Source organism: Bison bison, unplaced genomic scaffold (genome assembly GCF_000754665.1).
Source record: "Bison bison bison isolate TAMUID 2011002044 unplaced genomic scaffold, Bison_UMD1.0 scf7180017864529, whole genome shotgun sequence".
NCBI lineage: Eukaryota > Metazoa > Chordata > Mammalia > Artiodactyla > Bovidae > Bison > Bison bison.
This window is the reverse complement of record NW_011495079.1, coordinates 2,818,961-2,830,531: the sequence shown is the minus strand read 5'-3', so window position 1 is coordinate 2,830,531 and position 11,571 is coordinate 2,818,961. Positions and strand designations below refer to the sequence as shown.

Below are 11,571 nucleotides of genomic sequence, written 5' to 3'. Positions count from 1 at the left end.
TTTTCGCCTGTGCTGGGTCTTCATTGCTGCAGTTTCTCCAGCTGTGGTGTGTGGGGGCTAGTCTCTAGGTGTGGTGTGAGAGCGCCTCATTCTGGCGGCTTCCCTTGTTGTGGGCCTTGTGTAGGGCCCTTGGTCCTCAGAAGTTGTGGCTTCCAGGCTCCAGAGCACAGGCTCAGCAGTTGTGGCACGTGGTCTTCATTGCTCCATGGCATGTGGGATCTTCCTGGAAAGTTTAAATTTTTTAAACTTACATTTGCTTCTTACAAAAGCAATATACATTCATTATTAGTCAACTTTCAAATAGAGATACAGAAAAGAGAAATAAGAACAACTGTAGTTAAAAAAAAAAAAATGTAGTTTTATCATCCCGCAGTGGTAAACACCTGTTAACACCTTGTTTGTATGTAATCCTCCAGACTGATTATACATTCATAAGCATCACTTTTCTACAAAAAAATGGAAATGTTATGAGCCTACTGTTTTAATCTGTTTTAAAATATATTTTGAAACATTTTTATTCCAATAACTATTCATCCCCAATATTATTTGTGCCCGTTGAAAAATACTCCAATCCATAACTGAACTAAACTTATTTAACCATTTCCCCTGGTTGATTATTAGTTTATTTCCATTTTTTTCCAGTTATAACCAATACTATGGATAACATCCATAAACCTAAGTCTATTGCAACGGGTCTGATTATGTCTTTAGAATAAGCCACTAAATGTAGAATGAGTAGGTCAAAGAGTATACCCATTTTGAAACTCTTGATAAGTATTGCCAAACTGCTTTACAAAAAAATTGTTCCAATTTATACTCTGAGAAGCAGTCTCCAAATATGTATTGATGTTTGCATGTCACATCTCTCAGGATATGTTGGATGTGTTCCCAGTTGAGGGTGCGTTGGTGGCACTAATGGTAAAGAACCTGCCTGCCGATGCAGGAGACTTAAGAGACACGGGTTCAATCCGTGGGTCGGGAAGATCTCTTGGAGGAGGGCATGGCAACCCACTCCAGTATTCTTGCCTGGAGAATCGCATGGACCGAGGAGCCTGGTGGGCTACAGTCCATAAGGTCTTAAAGAATCAGACACTACTGAAGCAACTTAGCACACACACATATGGGGAATTTCTATGAGAAGACACATCTCCACCATGACCCCTGGGCCTATCAGCTCTATCTGGTCAACATCTATTCCAGATATAACTCTAGAATCTGTCTTTAGGACCCGAACCCTTTATTTTATGTGCATAATGTTTTATTATACTTTCACAGTCCCTGAGGAACCATGGCCAAATTAAATAATACTTGTTAATTGTTCTGAAGACCAAGATCTTCAGCTAAGTGCTAACTAAGGATTTTTGGAAATCACTTGTCAAGTGGAAATAGCGTGTTTTGATAAATTAACGTCTCTCTGAATTAATGTAAGTTGTAGCACAACTTTGTATTCATGGCAGCAGAGAACAGTTCTGACAGTGACTTTCAATCAAATTGATCAACTGTATTTTTAGAGCAGAAATTCTCAGTGTGGTCCCCAAACTGGCAGCATTAGCAGCATCTGGAAACTTGTTAGAAATGCAGACTCTTGGGCGCTACCACTGACTTACTGTCTCAGTCTTTTAGAGCCACTATAACAAAAACTGCGAGGAATTTATTTCTCATAGTTCTGGAAGCTGAGAAGTCCAAGATCAAGGCCCTGGCAGGTTTGGTGTCTGGCAAAGGAACTTTTCCTGGTTCATAGACGGCCAGCTTTTCACCCTGCCCCCTTGACAGGAGAGGCAAGGGAGCTCTCAGGTCTCTTTTATAAACACAATAATTCCATTCCTGGGGGCTTCCCAGGTGGCTCAGTGGTAAAGAATCTGCCTGCCAAGGCAGGAGATGCAAGAGACACATGTTCAGTTCCTGGGTCGGGAAGATCTCCTGGAGGAGGGCATGGCAACCTGCTCCAGTGTTCTTGCCTAGAGAATCCCATGGACAGAGGAGCTGGGCAGGCTACAATCACAAAGAGTTGGCCACAGCCGAGCACACACACGTGCACAGAGTCCCTTTCCTGAGGGCTCCACACTCATGAGCTTGCAATCCTATAAAGGCCCCACCTCCTAATACCACCAGTTGGGCATTAGGATTCAGTGAATGAATTTGGGGGTAGGGAGTACAAACACTTGGCCTACAGCACTTCTGGAACCAGAAACTCTAGGGGTGGCATCTAACAGTCTGTTATTTACCAAGCACTCCATGGGATTCAGATGCTCTCAAGTTTGAGAACCACTGCATTGGTCCATGAGCAACCAGTAAGGCTGCCGTGTAGACAGACTGTCCTGGTAGAACACTGTGCCACAGTGCCTGGAAACCAGCCAGGGCTGGAGCAACAGAGATCGAGGGCATTGCTTTGTGCCCTGCAGACTCGGCCAGGCCATGTTCTTTACTCTGACAGTACACACAATAGCCGAATCTTAGGCAAGAGGACTGGTTTAAATGGCTGCTGCTTGCTGCACTGTCCCGGTCACGTGGCCTTACTTAGGCTCTATATTCGCTGAGCCTTTGGGTCAGAGTCCTTGTGACCAGAAAAGCCCTTGTGAGGTCATTTATACCCTCATTTCCTGGCCAAGTGAGACTTACCCCGAAGTCATTAGGAACAGATGAGAGTGACACTATGATTAAAAAGCAGAGGGGGAAACTTCTCAGCTTTGCCTCTAATGATTCTTCTGCCCTCTCAAAGAGGCTTTCCTTCTTATCTTGGTGCTGGCAGTTGGAGCCAGTTTCCTGTTGCCAAGGCCTAACCCTCTCCTTGAAGCTGAACTATCACGGGATCTGTGAAGCGTTTGCCACCCCAGAGGAGTCTGTCTCGGTGCATCTCTCATCACATCCGTGGTTCTCCTCCCAAGTTCTTTGGAGCATCTGGGTTCTCTGCAAAGTGTCCTGAGCTCTCCACGTGTTGAGAGGCTGGGACTGCAATTCTTCTCTATGTAGGACAAATTTGGAAAGGTGGGGGCGGGCCTCTCGGAAAGGGGCGGGCCTCACAGGGAAGCAGACAGCCCCACCCCCACCGCGAAGGAAGGAAAGGGGAGGAAAGCAGCCCCTTCAGCCAGGAGGCCAGAAACTGACCAGGAAGGGACTCCAAAACGGAGCTTTTCCCAGAAAGTAACCTTGAAACTGAGCTTCGAAGGGTAAGAGTTCATTTCAGATGGCTAATTTGCAGTCTGCTTTTCTCTATTAACACTCCCTGCAACTTAGCTGGTTCTGCCAAATACAAAAATCGCCACAATATTGCTTGTTTGGTGTGGTTTTTTAATTGTTTGAGAGTCACTTGGGGCTCCCAAACATAAAAGTTTGATCCTGTTTTAATTTACTTGCTGAAACTAAATATAATAATTAAGCATTGAAATAAGGGAAGTATTATATGGCAAAAGTAATAGTTATGACTCAGCACTGGCTATCTCACTAGAAAGCATTCTCAGGGTAGCTGTGTGTAGGTTAATATATGCTATGAGTTGGATGGCCATAGAGCGTCGAGAAATCTGTGCCAGCCTGTGTTTAAAACACCCCCTGGCAGTGATCGGGTTTTGTAAGAATGAGGAGTCAGTGATACCCTCCCTGTGGGCTCTTCACTCTGCACTGACTCTGGGGCACAATTGATTCCTATTAGGAGCATAAATGTCACTCTGGACCCAAACCTCACATTGCAGCTCACAACTGAAGTGCTTCTAGTCTCAGCTCTAAACTTCTTTGCTCTCATTTACCCATGAAAGTCCTGCTTTGAGATCCATGCGTGCTAAGTCACTTCAGTTGTGTCCAACTCTTTGCAACCCCATGGACTAAAGCCTGCCAGTCTCCTCTGTCCATGGGATTCTCAGGCAAGAATACTGGAGTGCGTTGCCGTTTCCTTCTCCAGAGGATTATCCCGACCCAGGGATCGAACCCAGGTCTCTTATGTCTCCTGCATTGGCAAGCACTTACCACTACTGCCACCTGGGAAGCTCTGCTCTGGGATCCAAGGGCCCCTGTATTGCAAAAAAATATGTTCTCACACTGTTGATTCTGCATTAGAAAATAAGAAACTATTTTGGGGGTGTAAGGCTAGAAAAGCTCAATGGCAATTTCTGACTTGATACAAATATTCCAAGCAGTTCATAATTTGTACTTTAAAAGGAAATGAAAAGTATTTGAAAAAAAATTAAAGATGGTTGTTACTACTTTCCTTGGTGAATCCAAAAATCCCTCTTTAAAGAAAAAAATGCTGTAAGAGTGTTCAGTTACTTTTTCTATTACAAACAGTATTACAGGGGCCTGCCCCCAGATAGGAAATTATGATCCCTGTTCTGTGTGATGCTTAAAAACAATATAAACCCAAGTGCTAAAGAAAGGACTGGCTTTGAATTGATTCAGTACTTGCATTTTATTATAGGTTTCAGAAAGGTAACATCTGTATATAACTAAATACTGTTTCTCTTGAAAGAATAAAAGGATGATAATTGGGGAAATTGTGAAGAAAATACAATGAAATATCACTATATTCTTTCAGCTTTCAGTGGGAGAGCAGGATGCTGCAAAAGTGAAGTTAATCTGGGGCATTACCCATGAGCATACAGCTCATTAGGTAGGCAGAGGTCCTCGTTACACATTAGTCTCCCCTGTGAAGCTGAGGGTTTCCCTAGAGGCTCAGAGGGTAAAGAATCTACCTGTAATGCACGAGACCCAGGTTCGATCCCTGAGTTGGGAAAATCCTTTGGGGAAGGGACTGGCAACCCACTCCAGTATTCTTGCCTGGAGAATCCTATGGACAGAGGAGCCTGGCGGACCCCCAGAGGAGTCCATGGGGTTGCAGAGTTGGACGTGACTGAGCGACTAAAACACACACATACACATGAAGCTGGTGGGGATTTGAAGACTCTGAGAAACATTAGAAATTCCACCTAGAGTGTGGCATGGTGAAAAAGGCAACTGGAAACAAAAGGGAACCACAAAACAAAGTTTGCCCTGAGCATTTTACTGAGGAAATGGGCCTGAAAAAGAGAAGTCTATTTATACAAATAAATAAGGCTTCAATTTTTAATATACACCTCTGGGAGTATTCATCCAGAAACACAGCAAAGCATGCAGCTAGGTCATAGGAACCAAGTTGCCTGAGACCAAGGGCTTTGTAATTCGAGCAGTGTTGTCCGGACTAGGTGCCTTCGACCCTGGACGGGGGGTGGTGGGGTGGGAGATGGTTACAACACTGAAAGAGAAGCTGGGGAGGAAGGGACTTCGGCTTCTTGGGGTCGGGCTGAGGCTCCAGGCTCACCTTCTCTTTTTGTAATTTTATTCGTTTACTCATTTTTGGCTGTGCTGCATCTTCACTGCTCTAGTTGTGGTGCATGAGCTGCTGCTTGCAGTGGCTTCTCTTGTTGCAGAGCACAATAAGGCACGTGGACTTGAGGAGCACTGGCTCAGTCATTGTGGCCACAGGCGTAGTTGCTCCATGGCAGGTGGGATCTACCCAGATCAGGGACTGAACCCATGTCTCCTGCATTGGCAGGCAGGAGCCACCGGGGAAGCCCTGAGCTCACATTTTAATATCTGAAAAGCCTTCATAAAATGAAGCGCTTATTGGATTTCTTGCCTCCCTGATTAGCCAGTGAAGACTCAGTATATTTACCTTCTTTCTCTGCATTTTCATCTTTCATTAAAATCATGTGTGAATAGACGTCTTTAAAGTTCTGTAAAGTACACCATCAGAAAATCCTCTAGAAAGAGATTGGATCTGTATCTCTTGTACAGAATAGAAATGCCTTAAAGGAGGTGATTACCCTGAAGACCTCCCACAGCCCCTCCCTGGCCGGATCCATCGTCGTCTTGTCTTGACTCAGTGGGAAGAGAAGTACAGTTTGGGCCACAACATGCAGCCACCCCACACCAGCCCTCCTAGGCCTGCGTGTAGCCTGCAGCACTGGAACCCCATTGTGGCCTCCGGTTAGGAAAGCACGGATTCTTGATTCATTGCACCGTTGAGGTTTTCTGTGTCTGCTGCCACCGTTCTCCTTCTGAAGCCCCTTTTGGTAAAATCAGCAACAGATTTTTCTGTTTTCCCAAGCTGGGGCTTTCAGCCAGGAAACCCAGTAAAAGTAGCAACCACGCCTGTGTGTGCCTGCCACTGCACTGGGCACACATTTGTAGGCCTTTTTAGTCCTCTTGACATCGGGCACTGCTCCCACTGTCTAAGGAATCTTCTCTTGACTTCATGATCCTGCTGTCAGGCTTCTTCCAACTTTGTTTCAGGTTCCTTCATTGACTCTACTTTCTTCCCCATTTCTTCATTAATACTTAACTTCTTAAGTATTAACCATCCCCTGCAAGGTGATTCTTAGCCCTCCTCTAGTTCACTCTGAGCCACTTTGTCTGCTCCTATTTCCTCGGTCACCCCCTCTCTGTTTGGATTTCCAGATCTAATTCTTATGTCCGGTTTCCTGCTGGACATCTCTGCCAGATTATCAAGGTGATAATCGGATTCAGAAAGGTTTCTTGCAAAAGCGCAGTCCGCTCTAGTGGTCCTTATCTCAGCTAATGGCCTCTTAGTCCTCAGCATCCTACCACTCACCATGTGGACCAGTCAGAAGATCCTCTTGATTCTTCCTCATCAGAATGGCAGCTTCCCTTCCATTCTCCAGAGCATCTACCTCAACTTGGGGGCGTAGGACTCTGGTTTGAATTTATACCTTCCTGCCTCCCCACGTTCAGCCTCTAGCTGTTTCAGTCCATACAACCCACTGTAGCTATCTTTCTGCAACACAGACCTGATCAAGTCACTCCCTACTTGAAAGCATCCAATGGATCCTAGGTTGGCAGAGTAAGTTACAACCATCCAAACCTACTATACCATCCTAATCTCCCACCAGTTATCCAAACCCACCATATTATTTCTCATTTCCAGATGTGTGCATTTGTATGTTGATTCTGCTGCTAAAACGGCCTCTTTAGTCCTCTTCTGCCACCTGGAGAATCCTATCCATCCTTGAAGAGCCAGGTCAGTCACCTGGCTCAGGAGGCAGCTGGTTGAATGGATGAAGACTTGCCCACTCCCTCACCAGAGTGAGGCTCTTCCTGCCCAGCAGTCTGGAAGGACTCTGTTCACATCTCTGTCACATTTGTCAACATTTGTGTTGTAGCTGCGCTCAAGCCAGGAATGGTGATATGTCTCTCCCTGTCCACGGCAGACGTTGTTCCCAACCCTCCTTACTGCAGAGCCCAGACGCAGCTCAGAATCCATCTCAAATAGCACTAGACAGCCGCATTCAGCAGAGTGAAGTCTGCACACGATCTGAGGTCTCTGTGACATCCTCCAAAGTAGACTGCATTTCTCCAGCTTGTGGGCCACTTAATATCCACTCAGTTGCAGAATGAATAACAGATGGCTTTTCTTTTTTCTTTGGGATGGGGTTTCTTAACACTACATAACATGTTGGCAGTTTAACCTTATGTTAGGGGAACATGTGTGTGTTAGTTGCTCAGTTGTGTCCGACGCTCTGCGACCCTATGGACTGTAGCCCACCAGGCTTCTCTGTCCCTGAAAGTCTCCAGGCAAGAATACTGGAGTGGGTTGCCATTTTGTTCTCCATATGTTAGGTGTATGTTAATACTATTTCATGTCACAGATATCTGTCCACGAGAGTGTATTCACAAGAGATGGGCAAGGTGATTTGTTGGAACCCATTGTTACTCTTTGCAAGGAATTCTTCACGTGTATGCACACGTTCAGTCCACCATACATTCCGTCCCTTCACACACACATTCAGGCCACCAAAGTGCTGCCTGTTCCTGCCACAGCCTCTCTCTTTACAGAATTCAGCCCACGGTTTTACCTTCCAGTCAGATGCTGCATGTTATTTCTTCTAGCCTTCAATTTATCTTGTACGTTTCTAAGAGCTGGTTGGATAAAGTATTCAAAAATAAAAGTATCTAACCTTACATTCCAATTTCATATCTCTTTTTGGCAATCACAAAAGAAAACTGGTGAGTCTGGGTAATTTTAAAACTAGTTAAAAAGCACTTCACAGGCTCTGCTTTTTTTCTGTACTGAATGAAACACTTAATATTACATAGTAATACTCTCAGTAATCAATTTTATCTCTGATGCAGATATAGTAGCTCTCAAAAAGTGTGTCAAAACAACCAGGAAAATGTGAAACACCTTTTCCATGGCTCAAGTGAAAGATGAAATGTAATTATCATTACGGAGTTCAATGAGTTGTATTCAGCCTATCGGATCTTCTTTCATTCTGGTCACATTTCAGAGTTTATAAATGAAAAACGGGTAATATAAATGAAGAAATCAAGAAAGTTCATATTTTCCCTCAATTCCCTTAATGTACATAAGACAGCTGGTCCTGGAATGCTCAAAGCAGAAGGCTCGTGCGTGTCAGTCATAATAAGACTGTGCAATGCAGTAAACAGAACAATGAGAAAACAGTAAAAACAAAGGAGAGACAGGGTCTGGAAAAGCCTGCAGCAGTTTCTGTAAAATAACAGTTGTACTGCATCAACATGTATCTATAGAGCCTGTTCTCTTTACTATCTAATGAGTCTGTGTTGTTGGTGAATTACTGAAATTGTTTCCTCTCACCTTTTTACGTATTTTCTCTCCTATTATGTTCTCACCTGTCTTGTCTGGAAAATCCATCAGGCTAACTGTCAGGTAAGTTCTTCTTGATGTTTAATGTGATTATTAGGAGTGTCCACAGCAGGAACTGTAATGCGGGTGACCTGTGATGCAGGTGACCTGTGATGCGGGTGACCTGTGATGAATGATAAAACTAACCAGAAAAGGCAAATGCTAAATTACAGAGAAACTTTTTGAAGATTCAGCCATTATGGACATCTAGCATAAGAACTTTAGCCTAAGGGATTACCCTCACCTCTAAATGATGAAGTAGGTTACCTGGACTGTCCGATTTTACCATGGCTCAAAATACAGCCTGCTCCCAGAGGGATCGAGCATCATGGAGTGGTATTATATCCTATGTGGCCACAAGCAATTCTGCTGCAAATATGCTACCAGCTTTTACAGATTTGGCCAGGTGCAAGAAAAATTCACAATGATATATTCTAAATCCCGATTTTAAGTATATATTCAGACATGCCTTGTACCTTGAAGAAAGAGACTGGGAAGAAACAGGGAGAGGTGGCATGTATTTTGTTTATGCTAAACTCACCCTCGGAGTTCCATCTGACATGGCTTAACTCTCTTCAAAAGAATGTCGCTTGAAATTGCAGTAGGGGACGGAGCTGTTTGTTTCTCCTCTTGGTGTCACAAAAAGGCAGTATTCCTTCACCCACATGAAGCAGCAGAAAAGCTTTATTTAGATCCTCAAGTGCAAGACAGATACTTTAGAAACCTAAACCAGAGCTGAGCCCAAGAGAAGAGAGACATACATTTAATTTAGAGTATGTTTGGTGTGTGTGTGTGGTGGTGGTGTTGTTTTTAACTTGAGCTTATTTTTATCTTTCAAGAGAAAAAATTATGTGCTACAGTTGCCATGCAACACAAACTGCTCTAACAGCTTTCTAATTTTAATTTCAGAAGTCTACAGAGCAAATGAAGAAGGTCCCTACTATCATCCTTTCTGTCTCGTATAAAGGAGTCAAATTTATTGATGCAACAAATAAGGTGGGTACCATACCTCTACAGTCCCGAGTAAATGATCTAAAATCCTTTGCTTCCCATCATACTTAACATCCCCATTTTACTTAATTTTTCTTAATATTTTGGCCACATCATGTGGCATGTGGGATCTTAGTTCCCCAAGCAGGGATCAAACCTGAGTTTAAGTCTTAACCACTGGAGTCTTAATCACTGGACCACCAGGGAAGTCCCATCATCCCCCATTTTAATCACTCCCCAACCCCCACCTCCATGCTCCCTAAACACAGCTGTAGATACACACACACACACACACACACACACAAACACACACACACACACAGGGGCACCTTGCATCTGGAGGCCTGATCCAGGATTTCTACACATATCTTGCATTCACCTTTCCAAGGTACCTTCCCTCATAGACTGTGCTGTTCAGGATCTGACAATATCCCTTTGGGTCCAGGGAACATTAAAACAGGAAAAATCGTGTCTAGAGTGAAAACGCATCAGTGTTCATTCCTCCATCAGAGGAAGTGTCACTAGGCAACAGACTAGAGTGTTTGTTTCTCCCTTTCTCCAGAGATAGACCTGTGCTTTCTTTTGATGTATGTAATGAATACCTGACACAGGGAACACACGCTCTGGCTTTTACATCGTATAATTGCATTTCATTCTCAACTATTGAGATGGAAGAGAGGGTTTCAACTGCATTGTTTCCTTAAGAGGCACCATCCGAAAAGCTCAGGCCATGCTGTGACCATGCTATGACCTTGCACTCACTGGGAGAATGGTTCATGGGCTCCAAGGTCAAGTGCAGACAAACAGGTTACATTTTACTTCAAAAGTGTCCTTTCTTGGCAAAGATGATGGAGTGCAGGTGCTAAACTAGAAAATGCGGGTGTGACCACTCTCACCCTCCAGAAACTCAAACCTGACTGGCTCTTCCTCCCAAACCCCCACATGTCCCTGCATTTTAGTCTTCCATCCTTCCAACCAATAAAGTATAGAAATTGGGGAAATGAGGTGATCCCCATTGGTGAACACTGTTTGTTTTCTGGACTGCCTACCCAGTCCTCCCAGTTGGACCCACTCCATTCTGGGGAAAGGAAGCAGAAGTCATGAATCAGATGAATTTAAATGATGGAAATTTATGACCAGGGCACCTGGATTTAGATTCAGGGAAACATCCTGTAGCCAATGACTCTTGACTGTAATAAGCCTGACTGTGTGAATCCCCAGATTCAATGGCTTTCACGCACTGAAAGCCTTCCCAGTTTGTTTTCTGTAATGAAGAAAACTGCTGTGTCAGTGGTCAGATAAGCCCAAGCTCCCCAAGTCTACTGAGGAGAACAACCTCCCAGTTTTAGAAGCAGTCCTGAAACCCAGGCAGAAAGCTGATAATGCAGCCTACTCAAGCTAGCCAATGATGTCCAGAGCACACTCAGAGTCAGATGCCTTAGGTGGATGATGGCTTCAACCTGGCAATATGTCATTGATAGTTACCATTCAGTTCAGTTCAGTCGCTCAGTCATGTCAAATGCCTTGCAACCCCAAAACCGCAGCACACCAGGCCTCCCTGTCCATTACCAACTCCTGGAGTCCACCCAAACCCGTGTCCATTGAGTCGGCATTGCCATCCAACCATCTCATCCTCTGTCGTCCCCTTCTTCTCCTGCCCTCAATCTTTCCCAGCATCAGGATCTTTTCCAATGAGTCAGTTCAGTTACCATTCAGTTCAGTTAAGTCGCTCAGTCGTGTCCAACTCTTTGCGACCTCATGAATTGCAGCACGCCAGGCCTCCCTGTCCATCACCAACTCCCGGAGTTCACCCAGACTCACGTCCATCGAGTCAGTGATGCCATCCAGCCATCTCATCCTCTGTCATCCCCTTCTCCTCCTGCCCCCAATCCCTCCCAGCATCAGAGTCTTTTCCAATGAGTCAACTCTTCGCA

At 44.6% G+C, this 11,571-nt stretch overlaps 1 protein-coding gene across 7 annotated transcripts in view; it reads left to right on the top strand.

Moving 5' to 3' along the window:
* ANKS1B (ankyrin repeat and sterile alpha motif domain containing 1B) overlaps nt 1–11,571 on the top strand; it is a 1,164,394-nt gene that overhangs the window by 1,103,985 nt on the left and 48,838 nt on the right. For all 7 annotated transcript variants that reach the window (XM_010831587.1, XM_010831586.1, XM_010831585.1 and 4 more), the window contains 2 exons: nt 8,660–8,671; nt 9,557–9,643. In XM_010831587.1, the coding sequence (XP_010829889.1) occupies nt 8,660–8,671; nt 9,557–9,643 (99 nt within the window). The remainder of the gene's footprint in view (nt 1–8,659; nt 8,672–9,556; nt 9,644–11,571) is intronic.